Source organism: Candida metapsilosis (assembly GCF_017655625.1).
Source record: "Candida metapsilosis strain BP57 chromosome Unknown scaffold2, whole genome shotgun sequence".
In the NCBI taxonomy this organism is placed as follows: domain Eukaryota; kingdom Fungi; phylum Ascomycota; class Pichiomycetes; order Serinales; family Debaryomycetaceae; genus Lodderomyces; species Lodderomyces metapsilosis.
In genome coordinates this window covers 683,036-701,888 of record NW_027138160.1, presented here as the reverse complement: position 1 = coordinate 701,888, position 18,853 = coordinate 683,036, and the positions used below count along the sequence as shown (strand labels likewise).

Below are 18,853 nucleotides of genomic sequence, written 5' to 3'. Positions count from 1 at the left end.
GACGCCTGATCACTTGCCAACGTTGTTGTATACTTTGTATGAGCACGTTATAGTATTTGGGCTCTGCTGGTACTCTGGAACCTCTACTTGCAGAAGGAAACCCTTATTTCATCATTCGAGAATGATAATTGACTCTCGCTTGTTTCTCCTTGTCGTCCACATTTATCAACAGTATCCACCACTGTATTGGTAAGAAGCCACTAGTTCCTACAGCTTGCATTGTGACTCATTGCTTTTCGCCAAAAGGCGGCACCACGACCTCTTGTTCATATGAGGCTCACCCTGGCCCTCTTCTGTTACTCTGCCTTTGGCCCCTTGTTTAATTACCACCAGTACTATATCCATTGCTTCCCCGAGCTTAGTTGTAACTATCATCTCGTGCCCTCAAATAACAGTTCCTTATCCTTAAATCTCTTGCGTTATGCTGGTGCATCTAGAGCGTCATATCGTCGAGTATCTTCTAGTACTCTTGAAATGCTTCTTGGAAATAGTCAATTGACGACATCAATGCTCTTCCTTTTGAATAACCATTTAGAATGGGAGTTGAAAGGTCTCAATCCGTTGCAGCAGGCGGAAATGGACTTGCCATGTCTTTCTAAACTTTAAAACGAACTTTTAGTGCCGACGACAGAAGATCTTCATCTTATTTGCTCCCTTTCTGTTCCTCGGCTGTTTAATTGTTTATTCACATGAACGAATCCATTAGAATCCTCAATGATAGATCATCTCCAGTACCCCTTCACATGGGTGTCTGTATTTGTTGTCTGTTTGTTTCATTTGCTTTGGTGGTGAATACGTGACTGATCTTAATTGATGTGGTGACCTCTCCTCTTTGTAAGATATAAAGCCGTAGATCGAGAACCAGAACCTGTGATCTCTCTAGCGCATTGAGATTTCAACCAGTAGTGTAGATATACCGAGTACTATTGATGTGGTGGTTCTGTTTCTTTTGAGAAGAGTGAATGTGTTGATTTGCCACCAAGTAAAGTTCAATTGCCACAGATGTGTTCAGCTGCCACAAATGTGAAGGTATTTTGTTATGCCAAAAAAACTCACACGTAGATAACAATGTCGCACTATCAACACACGACATTTTGAGAACAAAAGCAATTTCTCTTTTTGTTCCAATCTTTTTGCAGCTAACAGTTACTGTTCCTCTTGGTATATACAACAAACAGGACAAAGGACTGGTCTTATCTGACTTGCCGGCATTCACTGCCACATCGGCATGCTTCATCAAGCTCATCCGCACCATCGTTACGCTCTTCCCGGAGTGGTTATGCGCATTTTATGTGTGCATAACAAAACATGGTCGGATTTTTGACAAACACTCAAAATAAGTGGATTCCAACCTTGGATCCACCGTTAGACACGTTGATAGCTGCATTTTGCGCTCCGTGCACCACCAGAAGTCCAAAAAAAATTTTTGGACGTCTCGATGACGGCGAAGCACGTCATTTTTGTTTTTGACCATTTGCTAACTCCGTGTGTGTAGTTTCACATTCTAGTTCTCAAGGTAGCTCCAGCACCTCCAGTACCTCCTCTTATGTGCTTGGTTTCAGTTTCGGATGCAAACGATTTCAACTTCCAACCATCTTCACAACAACTATCTGAAAGAGCCAAGGAGCTTCTCAAAGTACAACAAAACTTGCCAATTCACCATCACAAACACAAGATTACCCTGTTCGTATCCGACAACAAAGTCACCATTACCGATATATTTGCCATTGGCATACTTGCTGGCAAATAAGGTTAGTTGCAAACTAGACTCGACATTAAAGGAAAATAAGAAATCAGATTTATTTGCCCAGCCAACTACCGTACCAGTCTATAAATATTGGAGCAAACAGAAACAATGTGGGTGGTGATGATTCGCTCTTCTACCTCTTCTCCCTGTGATTGATTCCTCATACTGTTGGCTCGAAGGGACTGTCGCATTGCCCTTTGCCAATTTCCTCATTTTGTGCGAGCCCGTGCCGCAGAAAGCTTAATCTCACTCCATGAATTCTGCCTCTTGTCTTCATATACTCCAATTCTGCCTCCCCTGTCTGCATGAGGTCGTTGTGGTCGCTGGCATGTGGTGGACGCTTTTCCTCTCCTTGATCATTTTTTGTGTGTCGCAAAATAATCTTGATTCTATCCTGTGTCGTAAATATTCTTCCTGTGTCGCAACTCTTTGCCACCAAATTCGAAGCCAAATTGATCCAAGAGTCCACTACAATGCATCATATCCAGAGACGATGCTTATCTGATGCCTCCATTTCTGTATATTGCTACAATGAACCCACTACTCCATGCTCAGGCCTTACACTGCATGTTACTCCACTTTTCATACTTTTGGCGTCGTTTCCTCCACAATAACTCAAAGTACATGCTCAGAGGATATGATTAATATACGCACTATACATCTCTATACTCCTAATACACCTTTCTCGTTTTTCTATCCTGTAGTGATCATCCGTACTCATTATTGTGTATTCAATCACTCTTAAAACGAAAAAAAAATTGTTCCGCCTCTTTGTTCCAATCTTTTTTGCACCTAACAATAGTTGTTCCTCCTTGGTGCAACTTCAGGACAAAGGACTGGTCTTATCTGACTTGCCGGCATTCACTGCCACATCGTCATGCTTCATCAAGCTCATCTGCACCATCGTTACGCACTTCCCGGAGTGGTTATGCGCATTTCATGTGTGCATAACAAAACATGGTCGGATTTTTGAGATACACTCAAAATAAGTGGATTCCAACCTTGGATTCACCGTCAGACACGTTGATAGCTGCATTATGCGCTCCGTGCACCCCAAGAAGTCCAAAAAATTTTTTTGGACGTCCTTAGGAGGGCGGAAGCATGCCAAAATTTTTACTCGTATCTGGGCAAAGTGGTCTACTTATCATTACTAAGTATTTGCGTAGAATGATATTTGTAGTCTCTCCTTGCATAGAGTGGTAGGCTTAGAGGTAGTTTAAGTATTGCAATAGATAGATGCTGTTCAGTGGTTTATTGTGGCTTGCACTCATTTTGAAACGTTTCATCAAGGCAAAACTACGTAAAGCATGTACTTCAAAGAGATGAAGTTAATTTCAAAATGTCTAGTGTATAATCAGTATCTCATGTCTGTAAGTGCATATGTCCTGGATTAGCTTTTTGTATCTTGGGACTAGTCCTGTTCTTTTAGTAAGTAAAAGTGAAGATCTTTTGTGCACATGATTGCAAAAAAAGAAAGTCTTTTTTTGTGTGCTGAAGTTGCTCGCATTATGTGCAAAGTATGGACTAATACGTACGTATGCCCAGAATGGTATACACACGACTGAACCACCAAGTGTTGCATAATAACATGTGATGACCCCGGAAGCATGTGTGGTCTATAACAGTATAAGAAAGATGATACTCCGGGTGACTATCTTATCGATATATATAGGGACGTGTTTGAGGAAGCACCATTGTCTAGAAGGTAAGACGCCTAAATATAAAAAAAATAGAATTACGCAAAAGATCTGAAGAAAAATTGGTCTTCTCATCTGATTCAACCAGTACATTCATTTAACTTAAACGTATACGCATGAGCCTGACAACCAAGAAAGTCCAGTACCCGTATGTTCCAATTTTTAAGAGGATGTAATTGCTCAATACTAACTTATTAAAGATTCTGGTATGGTGGATTGTCCAGCATGACAGCATGCTTAGTCACCCATCCGCTTGATCTCGCAAAGGTACGATTACAAACTGCGGCTGTCCCTGGTCAATCACTAGTTGGTATGTTGTATCGCATAATAACAAGAGAAGGTGTTTTCAAAATCTACTCGGGGTTAACGGCATCACTTTTGAGACAAGCCACTTATTCAACAACTAGATTTGGTATTTACGAAGGTCTCAAAGAATACTATATCAAGCAGACCAACAACCTGCATCCGGGTACCCTAGTTTTAGTGCCAATTTCTATGGTTGCTGGGGCAATGGGAGGATTTGTAGGTAACCCAGCCGACGTTGTCAATATTAGGATGCAAAACGATTCAACATTGCCTGTGCTGCAGAGACGAAATTATAGAAATGCAGTTGATGGGTTGTACAAAATATGCAAGAATGAGGGAGTTCAATCCCTATTTAGGGGACTATTTCCGAACTTGGTGCGAGGTGTATTGATGACAGCTTCCCAAGTGGTTACCTATGATATTGCGAAAGTTTTCTTGATTGATAAAGTGCACATGGATCCCTCAAAGAAGTCCACTCACTTTTCGGCTTCTCTAATTGCAGGGTTTGTTGCAACTACAGTTTGTTCTCCAGCGGACGTTGTGAAGACAAGAATTATGAATAGTAAAGGAAGTGGTCAAAGCGCAATTGGTATAATTCAAAATGCAGTTAAACAGGAGGGAGTTGGCTTCATGTTTAGAGGATGGGTCCCATCTTTTATCAGATTGGGTCCGCATACAATTGTTACTTTCTTGGTATTGGAGCAGTTGAGAAAATTGAGGCTTGGAATGTGAAGAGCATGCAACTAGTCCTTGCAACTAGGAACAGTAAATATAAAGTATAGAATTTTTATAGAACGTTCAATCATATAGTTAGTGTAAGTAGGATGATACAAATTGAGCAACGTACAAGAAGCTGTTGTCTAGAGTAAAATACCTGAAAGGACACATTATTCAGAAGAGTAGTAGCCGGCTTGTTCGGCGGTTCTGCAAAAGACACTTTCAACTTGTTACTTAATAAATTAACTTAATGCTTTGTACATTCATTGCACCTATTAACCCTAAGAACTCTTAACTTCGATGTTATCTAACTCAGCTTTTTCAAAAGCCTCCTTCTCAGCTTCCAAAATGTATGGAATCAAGTAGTGGTCATCTTCTTCTGGCTTAAGGGCCTTTTCTGCTGGAAGTATTTGTTGGGTCAATGACAATTGATGAGCAGTAAGGATTCTAAAGTTTCTTGCATAGCTCAATGATGGAGGTAATCTCTTGATAGCTTTTTGCATAATTGGTGTTTCTTCCATAAGCAAATCATTGAATCTAATATCTAGTTAGTAATTTTGCACATAAGAATGGTTGTTTATCCGCAAATGATTACATACTTTAATCCCATCTCTCTGTAACCAGCATAGGCTGTGAATTTGTTAGCAAGTGGGGTAACTATTTTGGACAATGTTGGCCTGGACAAGATGAAGTTTGCAGCCTTAACGACTGAAGTCATGGACAGCATCTTTGGGATGGTTTTCGTTGGTTGTATGCTCGGTATGATTTGGTACCACCTGGTTCAGTTGTCGTCTTTTATTTTTGAATTTTTTTTTTTTTTCCCAGAGAGAGAGCAAACAGTAATAAAATTTTAACTGCACGTTATTGGTTGTTTATAGTCAACTTCCTAATATGGTAATATATGACAGAATTGAGTACAGAGACCAGAATACAAACAAAAAGTTGCAAAATTCTTCTCTAAATTTACACACACATTTCCCCTCAATAACTATACTCATCTACATGTAGCTCGGATGCGTTTGACAAACAAACTTCCTTTAAAATATTCAATGGACCGATTTCTTTCACCATGTCAAACAACTCTTGGTTTTTGCACAATATGAGACCATAAACTCCACATGCGTTAATACCCAATTTATCCTCATATTTTGAAACTGACCGTGGGACCATAAGCATGTACTTTTTAGTCATGATGAAATTGAAAGAAATGTGCTTTTGGTCGTTCTCTCTAAGTACATTCATCGAGTGTTGGAAAAGTGAAACAAAGGTGGTAGCTAAACTCTCCTCATCAACTTCATTCTCATCTAATCGGATTAAGTAATGTGCAAAAGGAATGTTTTTATCCTGCAATGGGTTTTTAGCATTTGCTGGAACAGACGTGTTCTCTGAAAGGACGTCAGCGTAGGACTCGAACTTGTCCCGCGGAGGAGCCTTCATGAACTGCACATGTTTGTGAGGTTGAGAAGCGCCACTCTCCGGTCCACAGTTGTAAAACGCAAACCAGTCTTCATCTACTGGGCTTTGCTTACTTAACTCTGATAAAATGCTGTATGTTGCGTAAAGTTCAGTTTCAGATAGTGGGGTATCTTGGTGTTTGAATTCCCGTGTGACCATTAAGAAATGCTTGGAAATAACTGGAAATTTATTAAATACAAGTTTGAATTCGTTATCAGGTCCATATTCATCAAGGATTGTAAGTTCTGGCTCTGGCTTTTCAAAAGGGTTTGAGTTTCGATCACCCTTTTCTGGTCTATGCATCAATGATGTCAACATTGTCAATTGAATATTTGCAGTCTTGTCACCGACAGGGATCAGATCAATTTCATTAACCACTGCATCGCCATTAAACAAAATTGCTTTAGCGTCAAGCGCTTGTTGGTATTTTTCACTCAAGCTGGTGTAGAATGTAGCTGGTAGGTTGTAGGTGGACATAGTTGGTGTTGGCATCTGGGGAATAAAAAAAAAAAAAATTACCGACTGTTTTTCAGTTCCATGACTGCGACCGACACTCAATGGGATCCAGCGAAGACGATGAAGCACTTAAAATTTTAGCTTCTATCAGAATTAATAGGTTGATAAATGATTCTCAATTAGAATACTTTGCACAAGAAAGAGGGAGTGGATACCTGGAGCGAGTAATACGTGATGTTTTGAATGTTGTTTTTGAGCTTGGTCGCAGAGCAGTACCAGATGATGTCAAACTGAAATTGATAATGCACTGTTTGATCCCTTCCAGCGAGATGCCGATTCAATTGTTGCTTAATATTTTAGACAACTTAGGACCCAGCCAAGCTCGTTCCCATGGATTGAAGGATGTGCCATCTAAAAAGATAAGCCTTGCGTTGCAAGTTGAATTGTTGACCCATGTCGTGAGAAACTTTGAACTCTTTGCCCCTACAGTTCAAAAGTACAGATTCATCGTATTACCAATATTAACAAAATTGATGGCTCTTGAATATTTGAGGACCTGTGTTTCAAGTATAGTACGATTGATTATCCTTCAGGATCAGCCAGTATATGAATCTTGTCGGAACAAAAGTGGAACAAGTCAGCGTCACCCATTGAGTGAATGGGAATGCAATTGTATCAAGGGCTTGCAAGTCAAATTTCCGAGGGATCCAAACTTAGAAATATTGGTTGATACAATTGACATGGCCAGTGGAAATCAACAAACCTCCATAAATCAAAACAAAAGCGTTCTTGGAACTGAGTTAAGCATTGCATTTAGTCCAAGACTATTAGGAGAGAACACCAAGCGACGAAAGATCAGACACAATACTTCATTCTGCAGTATGGATCAAATAGTAAAGGAAGAAGCAGTTTCGAGTTCTACACCAGACTCCCGGCAAAGTACTTTGATGAAGAGAATATTTGCAATCCACCTATGCACAGAAAAGATGACGCTAAATGAATTAGATGAATATTTTAGATTTGCCTCATTTCAAAACAGAGATTTTTGCGATCAATGGGTTATTGAGGTCTTGTGGGACTTTCGGCGTTGCAATCATGAAAACTTCTCTATAAAACTGATAAATAAGTTTGTTTTGAACTTTGGAAATGATGTGGACTGGTCTGCGACGTTTCTGCAAAGAGTTCGCTTAGTACGTCTAATTAATGCAAGTGGTTACGAAATTCGGTCAATGATCGTAAAAGATAAGAAGGAATTGCTGGTGCATTATTTGCAAAATGTCTCATTTTATCTGTGTTTGAGTAAGAACTATATCATGGATTTGTTTCTGTTGATGGAAATTACAATGGAAAGCAATTTTGAACTTGTGAAACAAATCGTTACAATGTTATTCGAACTCACACAATTCTGCCCCAAGGCTCGCCCTATGGTTGCAAGAAAAATTACACTGTTGTACAGGAAACGACGTTTCATCAATATACCTTCCACTGCGAACTTTACTTTACCTCGACCCATAGTCTACTTCATGTTGCTACATGGTGATTTGAACTTGTTGGATGACATTTGTCTCTATCTCGCCGAGGAAAAAAATCTTCACTACAAGGACGACAAGTCACGACGGCTGCAGAATTGTTTTACTATGGAAATTGTTAACCAACTTTGGAGAGGAAAATTTCTTAGTCTCGATTTGCAACGAAATTCACCGCATAAGGCGTTGTTTTTCAATCATTTGTTGGTGCCAAAGTTATTCAACTCAAGCTCGTTTAGTGTGCCCCTCGGCGACATAGGAGGTATATTGTTGAGTCCTGTTTTTGCTTTTATTTCAACCACGCGCTTGCGCCATTTGGAAGATGAACATAACCTTGACGAGAGAATCGAAGGCCCTCTCACTGAAGAAAATGTCACACTTATGCAAACTCAAAAGCGAACTCAGTGGTTGCAACTAAGTCGAGATGCAATCAAGCTTGAAGTTCTAAGATTTCTAGATAAGAGGCATTTTACAGGAATTTGTGATATGATGTTCAAGTCTTTAAAGTCATTAGCAGGAGCTAGAAATAAAAACGTATAAAGATATATAGGAATAAACAACTCTAAGGACGATCATTCAACTTAAGTATTTCTCTTTTATCATCGTCAAAGATATTGGTACTTTCAAATTCAGAATCATAGTATGACAATGCAGGATTCTTGAGCTCCATCATTGGATTTTCCTGTGCTGATTTTTCCATCTCCTTTATTAATTTAATCATGCTATTTTCACCATAGTTGACACCATAAGATGCACTAATAGGAATCACTCCCTGCACCCATGCATCAACAATCCTTGCCCTTTGCTTGGTTCCTAATCGAGATATAGGAAATTCACCTTTTCTTATGAAAGCAACAATGTCGATAATCAAGTGATGCTTACTGAAAACTGTGTTTATGATTAACGGCACCAAAGACGCAAAATAGCGCGTGCGCTTAGACTCGCACACAACCACTGTATAGTCTGCGCACCGAAACACACAAGAGCCATTCTTGTAAATATCCGCATGACAAAATTCAATAGTGTTTTCAATATCAATGGGGAAATGATGCAAACCCATTACTTCAAAAGTATCAGCTATCTTCCCCAAAACAAAAAGTGGTTGAAACGACGAGATTTCATTCTCGTCTTGACCACGTCTATTTTTTGTAATTGAAATATTGTGTAAAAATCCCAACTCTCCAGTTCGAAGGTAAGTAACATCAGGGTTACCATCCTCAATTTTTCCATTGAATTGTATTGGTGTAAAGTTATCGACTGGACCACGGGGTCCATTGGTGAACGAGGTAAGATTAGCCTCTGAACAAACCCATATTTCACCATATTCTCCCTCCTTACATATTTTCCTTGTTTCAGGATTGACAATGGCAATCTCAGTACATACTGGCACCATTCCGGAGTCCTGCACATGTAATGCATTCGGTACATCTGATTGGCTAACCACGGAGACATAACCTTGTCTCAATGCAACTGGATCTAAATATAAATCAACCGGCGCAACAGTCATGTACGATCGAGTGGAAATTATTGGATTGAAACAGTGATTATGAACCGTTGACATCGATGCCGCACTCATCTTTGTGGGTTGAAAAACCTTTGCTATCTTTCTCAACAAGTCAACTTCAACTCTACTTTCGGTGCTGATCATCATGTTTTTCAAGTGTGACAAGTTGAAACCTTTTGGCGAAAACTTAATAGCCGCATACTTGAGCATCTGTTCGGTAACAAATACATCCTTCACCTTGTACCTAGCAAGTGTCAAGAAGAACGACAATGGATTCTCCGCATAGTTAACAGGTGAGCTTAAATATGTAGTGGTTCCTAAAAACACACCCAAAAGACAAGCTTGCACAAATCCAATTCCTGAAGCATGTCTCACACAACCCACAATAGCAGACTGAGAACTGAGATTGCATGTCTCCTTGAACACCTTACAGATTCCAAGTATATTCTTGTGATTCAAAGTGGCTCCAACTCGATAATGATCGGACGTAAAATTCAACCAAACCAAAGCGATAGAATCATCCTTTTTACTCTTATTAGAACCCAGATACGCGGCAATTTTTGTCATCAAAGAGCTCACACTTGACACTTTACTAAGCTTTGTGGTGTTCTTGATCTTGAGCGACTTTACTCGCTTATGAGTAACCTTTTTCAATGAGTCAGCTATTGGCCCGTTTTTCAAAAACTTTTCAACCTCGTCGTTAACCAATATTTCCGAGATGTCAAAATCTTTAATTACTCCAATAAAAGCAGGAAAGTCTTCACCAATTCTGTTTGAATCAAAGGGGAGCATTGGTATGGGTATTATTCCACAAACGAAACAAGCATATAGTGCCACAACAAAGTCCTCGGATAGCGAATACATCAATATGAGGTACTGCCCTGCTTTAATGTTTGTCTTGTCAATTAAGTACTGACAAACAGCATGTACTTTGTGCTCAAATTTCTTCCAAGTTAAAGGTTTGTTCTTACCACTAACGTCAACATTCTGATAAGCAATCGAATCGCCGGATTTGGAAACCCGGAACTTAAGAATGTCATGTATTGTTTTGAAATCTGATAAAACTGTTCCAGTTTTGTCATCAACTGTTTTGGCTCGATAGTCAATGGCAGAATATTGATTTGGAAAATTTGACAACGCCTTGTTTCTTAATTCAGAGACATATGGTGACCATATACCCCCAATAACGTCCTCACCATGTGGGATCAAACTAATTGATTTCCTAACGAAAAACTTGACAAAATCGGCTTTCAAAGTACCCTCTAAAAATTTCTTCTTACAAAGCATGTTTGCAATCTCTTTTCCACCACTCCGCATAATTTTAGGTAAAGTATCACAATCAACAACCATTACACAGTACAATCTTAAGGAATGTCTCTTATAAAGGGTATCAAAACATTTTTGAGCGATGGCATTCAATACAGGTTCGTTGAGGGGTACGCCACTATTTTGGTCAAGATCCCCAGTTTTGGTTTTTGTTCCTCCATTATTTGCATCTGCACCATTTGAGTCGTCAAATTGATTACGAATTACTTCAGCTTCAACTATTGCAACGGGTAAATACTCATTTCCAACAAAGATATCAAAAATAGTACAGTCATAAATTTGCTTCACCTCACTTGCCAACGTGGCTAATAAGTGTGAGGAGTAGTGGTATCTTGATCCTGAATACTGAGAAAGATCCAAGGTGGTTTTCTTAAATGACGGATGGTCCATCCAACTCACTCTTTGTCGAATTCGATCTTCATACAACCCTAAAATGTATACTTTACCATTATGTGTAAATCCCAAAAGTCCAGTTCTTAAAAAATCCATTTCAAGCAAGCCGTCCGGACCTCGGCATTTGGCATGAAAAATCAGTTTCGACTCCTTTCTCAAGCCGTAAAAGCCACCTGAAAGACAAGGACTATCAATCCAAATTTCTCCCAATTCCCCCTTTTGCACCAATGTTGCCAGTTCTGGGTTCACAATTGCCAAAGTTGCATCTGGAAGAGGATATCCAAAAGCATCAACTCGGAGATAATTGCTGCCAATGTCATCGGATGTAGATGGATTTGTCTCCACAATTTTCACCACATTTCGACCCAAGCATTCTTTATCAATAACCACCGATGATAAATCGCTTGACTCATCATCTGCCTGGGTAACTCCCATCTTGTCTTTCCCTCCAAGCCAATCTCTAAGAGATATTACCATACCACCATACTCACTCAATGTTAGCATTGGGATAATTGCATTCTCTGGATGCTGACAGCCCAAGGGTCTAAGATATCTCTGGGCCAAGATCTCCATAAACTCTCCGTCAATGGTTAAAGCATTCACCAAAACCCATTTGACTGATGAGAAGTCAACTCTTTGGGTTTTCGAAAAATACCTTGTTGCGCTCGGTGATTCCTGATAATCGTAGGTGACTCTTTTAAGTCCCAAATAATCAGCTAATAGCAAGGATGCTCGGCACCTTGTTAAAATATTTGCATACAACCCCTGTGTTTCCATTACTCGCTGTGGTGCCCAAAACAATACATTACCACTGTAGATGGTGAAGATTATGCCTAGTATAAGGCCAATAGAAAACCTGATATCCAAAGTCGCTAACACGACTTTTTTGTTTCCCTTGTACTCTTTGCTGCTTCGACGAAACGCACCTCCCGAATTTGGTAAACTCAGAAGTGCCACATCCAAACACTGCATTTGATGAGATATAGTCTTATGACTAAGTGCAATTCCACGAAGCTCTCCAACTGGTGACCTCGAAAATTCAATATATGCTAGGTTCATACTTTGTACAGCAGCACCCGGTTTGTTTTGGTGTTTGGAATTCCAGGAGGACAATTCAGATTTCTTTGCTGACCCAAAATCAGTCGTTCTCCACTTCAACAACTTAGCTGGCCACTGTATCCTCAGATTTTGTGCATTGAGTCTTTCGAGCTCTTTAGCCACGGTGTCCGAGTACAAGAGAAGTTTTGTTGAAGTTAGAGTTAAAATACTCAAAACTTCACTTAATGAAATGTCCTGGTGTATGGGAATTGCAGTGACTCCTGCGAGGAAGCACCCGAATAGCGCAGTAACAAACTCGGTAACTTCTCCATCCTTATATAATAGAATGACGGTATCGTTATTCTTCATTGTAGACTTGTGTTGGATTTCGTATGCTATCTTGACAGCTTTCAAATATAGTTTCTCCCAAGTTATGGAATTGACCTCCTTTCCTCTAGAGTCCAACACAACAAAAGCCAAATCTGATTTATAGATGCTAGCTCTACTCTTCAAAATGTCTAGAATATCGTCCGAATTCTTATTGTCGGTGAAAAACGTTGCTGATCTTCTTGGCTTGAGGGGCATTTCCAACATATTGGGGTCCAAAGGGAAATAATCTTGATTCTGTTTCTGATGAAGCCTGTTCACTGATTGCATTATCTCCTCTCTTCTATTGATATATGTCCATTGGTCGATCGATTTATTCACCAAAAAATCCTCATCTAATTTTTGTAGTAGAATAGCCAAATCGGGTGGGATGTCAGAGGACCCCGAAGTAATGCCACTTGCACCAACCCCCGGGGACAATCCTGATGAGTTCAGCATCAAATTCGGATCCTTTGAAGTGAGCGTGCCGAGGTCGGGATGTAAGGCAGCATTGGAAGCTGATCTTTGTCTCTCATTAGAAGAGACGTGTAGAGAATCCAGATTCAGTTGTGTCATTGTCTTCTCCCTGTAGTGAAACAGTCATATAATACCAGTCAGTTGACTGTTGCTTTATTGTAGTAAGTGATTTATGGGATGGGTTGTAAGATTCTAGTTTCTTTCTGTTGTAATTTAATTTATTTTATTTTTTTATTTTTTTATTTTTTTTATTTTTTTTTTTATTTTATTTTTCTCTAAATTCCTTTCCATCGCATCTGATCTTTCATCATAAAACCAAACGGCATCAAGGACAAGCTTTCAAAGAAGACCTTTCATCTTCTTTTTCACCTATATCAAGCACAGAACCACATCCCACTCCACTTGTTCGGAGAAACGTTATACATAAATCACATTCGCTATTATTTTCTGAGATGCTACGACTACTGACGAGAATGCAACTAATTCGTCCTACAAATTTATCAACAACAACAACAACAAGCGCATTCAAACACTCGCTAGGCAAACGATGTCACTTGTTTATTCCCAGGGGCAGCGTATCTACAAAGATACCACAAGTGGAGCCGTTACGTACAGAAGACGAAATAGAAGACCAAATACGGACGAAAAGGTTACTACAGAGGCAAAAGTACCTCAATAATGATGCAAAGAGCCTCAGGAAACTTGCAAGGAAAGAACTACATGAGTTGAGGGAATTAACAGCGGAGGTATCACTGAAATCGAGGGAGATTGTTCCCGAAGAAGATCTCTCGGACTCAACCACAGATCAAGTGTATGAAGCGATACAGAATCAGGCCTTACTATCAGACTCTAAACAGAAACAGACAAAGCTTTTTTTTCCACCAGAAATTAATGACAGACTCGGATTGGCGTCTAATTACTTGGTTCCAACAGATAATGTGGATACAAGACCTCGTTGGCCTCTTGTATTGAGCCAGTTGGAATTAAGTGGAGGCTTTAAAGATCTTGATGCCACAACTATTCAATCATTTGTGAAAACAATACCTTCTTCAGATTTGAAAAAACTTATTCCAAAGCTTATGCAAATGTATAAGGACGCAGGAGTTGAAATTACACCAAAAGTTGAATTTCTATTTTTCAAGGCACTTGCAACTGGAGGCACCGTATCAGCAAAGGAAGTTGAAACCATGGAAACGTATTTTGAAAAACTCTTGCAGAAGAATGACCACAAAGCTGATTATTATGAAACTATGATTTGCGCGTATGTGAAAACCCGTAACATGAAGAAAGTTGAAAAGTTGCTAAATACTATGCAATTGAAAAATATGGAGATCACACGCTCCATTTTCACTTCTATACTTCAAGGGTACATTTATTACGTAAAAGATCATGAAAAAGCATGGGAGACGTTTAATGCCATGAAATTCTTGTCTAAAAAAACCCAACCAAACGAACGCAACTATACCGATATGGTTTTTTCATTTGTTAAAAATAACAAGTTGGAAGGTGCATTGGATCTATATCAAGAAATGTTGGATAATAACATACCATTGAATCAAAACGTATTAGCTACGTTGGCAAGGGGTTGCTGTAAAAGCAAGCGGTTTGCAATGAAATCGTGGGATTTCATTTTCAAGATATACGATTATGGCTGGCTTCCAAATTTACAAACGTACGAAAGTATGTTGAATGTGACTGCATTTGAAGGCTCATTGGACCTAACAAGGGCATTATTTTTGAAAATGATTCAAACTAATTCCGTGACTTCCAAAGCAGTTTTATATTTGATGATGTCTTATTCAAAATACTCAATTGGCGGAGTTTCCAAACACAGTTCCATTGACCTTGACGAAAGAGGTCGAATTTTTAAACAAAAAGTGATGCAGGATGTAGACTTCACAGAACAACTGAATGGATTCCCGTTCCTTCCTTTGATAGTATTGCCTAACAATGACGCAGTTTTGGCTGAAGCAACAGCTATAATTTCCTTCATGAAGGATTTCCAGCCATGGCTTTTGACTCCTCAATTGGTAACTTCTTTTTTGAATACATGCACTAATTTGGGAACGATGGAGGGTTTTCTTAGACACTACGAAGCGCTCACGTGTTCAGAAGTCCAGGGTGCTCCCAGAACCCACACTGTCTCGGTAATAGAGGCTGCCGATAAGGCGGAAGCAACAAGTCACAAAATACTTAGGGATACTCCAATTTATATTGCCGCATTAAAAGCAGCTGCCAAGTTTAAAAACTATGAGTTTACAAAGACGATTATTGAGGAACGTGGTTTGTTTAGGAAAACCAAGATTTTCCAATCCATGCCACAGAATCGTCAATACCAGACGGATTTTGATTTTGCTCGAGCATTAGTCGAGTGCTTCAAAGAGATGAAGTTGTTGAAAGATGCATTGTCGGTTGTACTTCTGTCGGAAGAAAGGTTTCCTTGGAGTTGGAAGGAGTTGGGAGGTTTGGCAGGTGCTGCTTTATCAATTGAGGATTTGCAAATGATGGATGAGATTAAACGGGTGATTAGAAATAACAGAAATAGACGTTAGAATAGGGTAAAAAGGGTAAAGGGCCATGTATATAATGAATTAAAATTAGGCTTGTAGATAGGTAATATAGTGTCTGTTTTAAAGACTGTGATGTAAAAAGCTTGCAAATGGTTCAGTTAGATTTCGCACCAGTGACTTTACTCTATCTTGCGAAATTTTGCAGCAAAATTGGTCAAAATATCTAAGCCTTGCACCAGTTTTGAGTGATTGAACCTTTTTATATTTCTACAGATTTCATGAATGAATTAGTTTATGCACTTTTAAAACAGTGACAGAAACTCGGTACATCTGAGCACTGATGACCACAACTTGCAAGTGTAGTAAACTGTTGTAGATCCTCCCATCATTAGTAAATCTTAATCACGTGACCCACATACTAAACATTTTTTTTGCGCCATTCTCACTTTAGAGATTCACACTTCATCTATACACCAGAGATTCAATTTGTGGAAAGGAACAACTTCAAAATGTTACCAGCATTCCTTTTACTGTCAAAAAACCACTAATGCCTAGACTTTGATAGAGAATCAATCGCAACACTATTTTTCGTGTAGAAAGTACCACAGTTACTTGATAATCTCAAGAGTCCAAGAGTCATCTACAAGCAAATCAAATCAATATCATACACAATTTTTTTTATTTATTTATTTTTAAAGCTAACAAAAACTCCTTCTTCTCCTTATAAAACATCTATATAATCTTTAGCACTAATTGTAGCATAACTACCTCTTCTAGCATACGCATCTCTTGAAAATTCAGTACCAGCAGTAGAAAAAGATCCATCACGAAGACTACCACTACTTGTAATACTATTGAAACCAAACTCTTGGATATTGGTTTCATCAAGTGGGTCAACTTCGTCAGCATCATCATCGTCATCAGTGCCATCGTGGTTGCTGTGATCACCAAGTCCCTCTTTACCTTGTTTGGTAATCTCTGGCACATTTTGTTCAAATTCTTCATCTTCATGAGTACACATATCAGCAAAAGAATAAAAGTCAATCACAGGAGGATGAGTATTGACTGATTGGCAATGTTTCTTTGAAGTCGGTGAGTGTGTGTATTTTGAGTCTGAATCTGTACTAGCTGCACCCAATGGTAACATAGTCTTTGTTGCAGAACTGTTGGAGATTGGCGATGTAGCCGAGTTGGTTGAAGATGGCGACGTAGCCAAATTAGCACCTGAATATGATCTTGTTACCAAGCTTGCCAATTTAGGAGATGATTTTCTAGTAATTTGTATGGTAGATTTTCCCACATATGGTATAGCAGTAGATGCCGAGCCCAGATCATTAATCTTATTATGATTAGGTTTATTACGCAAAAGACAAGTATTTCCAGCAAAACTAGATGATCTCAAAGTGCTAATATGAGGTCTTGCAAGTCCAGTTGTTGCAGTATAAGATTTAACTTTACTGAGGTTGGAGTTACCAGAAGGTAAATTGGTATTAGTTCCGCTATTATGTTTAGAATTATCCAAGGTTGAAATAATCAGTTGTGAAATAATACTTCTTGCTCTTGGTCGTAACATTGGGGAAGCACCATTTGAACCTGGAATAGGAGGTGGAGCCATGGATAAACTTGAGCTTGATTGATTGTTTGGTTTACATTTACAATCGCCACCGCTACAACCACCACCTTTATTGTTATTGTTGGTACTATAATTTGGATTAAAAAGAGAGTCTCTCCCTTTAAATGAGTCATTTGTTGGTAATGATGTTGGAATATCATTATTATTATTATTATCATTATCAATATTGTTATTGCTATTATCACAATAACAATTTAATTGAACTTGTTCTAATTGAATATTTGGATTAACCAAGATTTCTGCCGTTGTATCTAAGATTGGACTAGTATAGTTTTCTATATTATGATGGAATGGTGTTTCAGGATTGGTAAAATGTGAAAGTGGATTACCGTTGGAAACAGATCTTTCAAAAATATCACTTGAAGATGAGTTACATGAAGCAACTGAATTGTACCGAGAACGGTTAATTGGGGTGGAGAAAAGATGGCCGCCTTGAGAAGTTGGTGATTGACCTAGTTGGTGAGATGTAACCACCAGACTTTGGGATCTGTTTGATCGATGTGAAGGAGACAATTGTTGTTGCTGTTGTTGTTGTTGCTGTTGTTTGTCAAATGAGTCTGGACTTGTAGTAGTACTAGTAGTACTAGCAACAGTAGGTACTGCTGGTGATAACTTCAACTTGTTAATAGTTTTCTTAATAAGTTTGTGGAATCTTTCATCTTTAGTAGGTGAGCCAGAGGTAGGTTGTTGATGCGGCTGATTTTGGTTGTGATGAAGTTGATGGTGTGGTTTGGAAGATTGAGGTTGTGGTTGATGTAAAGTAGGAGTTGAGGAGTTTGTTGATTGGTTGATTTCAGCAGAAGCAGAAGCAGCAGCAGCAGCAGCAGCAGCATCAGAAGAGGTACTATCCTTGCTTTGTTGTTGTGGCTGTGCTTGTTGACCAATTGCTCTGTTCTGATCAGTTGTGCCAGTGGCAGTGGCAGTGTTGTTGTTTTTTACATCAACATCTTGTTCAATTGATGAAGACAGATTACTAAATAAGTGGAATTGAGCATTTGACATGGACATCTATGTGTGGACGATAAAGACTGTTTGGGATGTGTGTGTGTAAAACTAAATGATCATATAAATAAAAGATACTGAGATAAAAACAATTGTTGAGTGTATTGTATGATGGTACGTGTGTGTGTGTGTGTGTGTGTGTGTATTGTTTTGAGACTAGTGTTGAAAAGTCTTTTAGGGTTATTGTTGTTGTTGTATATATATGTTTATATGTTGAGTTGTTGTTGATGATGCAATTGTATTATCATATATATATATAGTTATAATATTAAAGATTGAATAGTTGTAATATGAATTGAGTGGTTTTTCAATGTTAAAATATATATGGTGATTCTTATATTTAGGTGTTTGATGATTATATATATATATATATAGTTGTATACTGTGATATCTAATTTATTTTTGTTCTTTGTTGTGTTTTGTTTGTGGTCACTCACTTTTTTTTTTATATTTTTATTTTTTTTTTTTTTTTTTTTTTTTTCTCCTTTTGGTTTTGACTTTTTTTTCTTCAGGAGATAATGTTAGCCGTTTAATATATATATAAAAGTAACACCATCATAATTACCTTAGATTGCTAAACAAAGTAACTAACGTGTAGTTTATATAAAAAATGAGAAAAAAAAGTAGTATGTACTACAAAAGAACACGTATTACTAGCTTTTATTCCATATATCTCTATCTCTATCTCTCTGTCTCTGTC

At 38.6% G+C, this 18,853-nt stretch overlaps 7 protein-coding genes across 7 annotated transcripts; 3 read left to right on the top strand and 4 right to left on the bottom strand. All coding sequences in view use genetic code 12, as the record gives it.

Annotated features, from left to right (window-relative positions):
* Positions 1–3,669: 3,669 nt before the first annotated feature.
* On the top strand, positions 3,670–4,482 carry I9W82_001812 (uncharacterized protein; the record flags this gene model as incomplete). Its single annotated transcript, XM_067690599.1, has 1 exon — positions 3,670–4,482. The coding sequence occupies one exon, from the start codon at positions 3,670–3,672 to the stop codon at positions 4,480–4,482; it is 813 nt and encodes a 270-aa protein (XP_067549048.1).
* A 266-nt stretch (positions 4,483–4,748) lies between these two features.
* QCR7 (ubiquinol--cytochrome-c reductase subunit 7) lies at positions 4,749–5,194 on the bottom strand (the record flags this gene model as incomplete). The annotated part of the gene is made up of 2 exons (XM_067690598.1): positions 4,749–5,004; positions 5,067–5,194. The coding sequence occupies 2 exons, from the start codon at positions 5,192–5,194 to the stop codon at positions 4,749–4,751; spliced, it is 384 nt and encodes a 127-aa protein (XP_067549047.1).
* A 254-nt stretch (positions 5,195–5,448) lies between these two features.
* On the bottom strand, positions 5,449–6,399 carry APA2 (bifunctional AP-4-A phosphorylase/ADP sulfurylase; the record flags this gene model as incomplete). Its single annotated transcript, XM_067690597.1, has 1 exon — positions 5,449–6,399. The coding sequence occupies one exon, from the start codon at positions 6,397–6,399 to the stop codon at positions 5,449–5,451; it is 951 nt and encodes a 316-aa protein (XP_067549046.1).
* Positions 6,400–6,479: 80 nt separating this feature from the next.
* On the top strand, positions 6,480–8,444 carry I9W82_001809 (uncharacterized protein; the record flags this gene model as incomplete). Its single annotated transcript, XM_067690595.1, has 1 exon — positions 6,480–8,444. The coding sequence occupies one exon, from the start codon at positions 6,480–6,482 to the stop codon at positions 8,442–8,444; it is 1,965 nt and encodes a 654-aa protein (XP_067549045.1).
* Positions 8,445–8,466: 22 nt separating this feature from the next.
* Positions 8,467–13,107, bottom strand: I9W82_001808 (uncharacterized protein; the record flags this gene model as incomplete). Its single annotated transcript, XM_067690594.1, has 1 exon — positions 8,467–13,107. The coding sequence occupies one exon, from the start codon at positions 13,105–13,107 to the stop codon at positions 8,467–8,469; it is 4,641 nt and encodes a 1,546-aa protein (XP_067549044.1).
* A 353-nt stretch (positions 13,108–13,460) lies between these two features.
* On the top strand, positions 13,461–15,560 carry I9W82_001807 (uncharacterized protein; the record flags this gene model as incomplete). Its single annotated transcript, XM_067690593.1, has 1 exon — positions 13,461–15,560. The coding sequence occupies one exon, from the start codon at positions 13,461–13,463 to the stop codon at positions 15,558–15,560; it is 2,100 nt and encodes a 699-aa protein (XP_067549043.1).
* Positions 15,561–16,239: 679 nt separating this feature from the next.
* I9W82_001806 (uncharacterized protein) lies at positions 16,240–18,153 on the bottom strand (the record flags this gene model as incomplete). The annotated part of the gene is made up of 1 exon (XM_067690592.1): positions 16,240–18,153. One exon carries the CDS (start codon positions 18,151–18,153, stop codon positions 16,240–16,242), a length of 1,914 nt encoding a protein of 637 aa, XP_067549042.1.
* Positions 18,154–18,853: the final 700 nt, after the last annotated feature.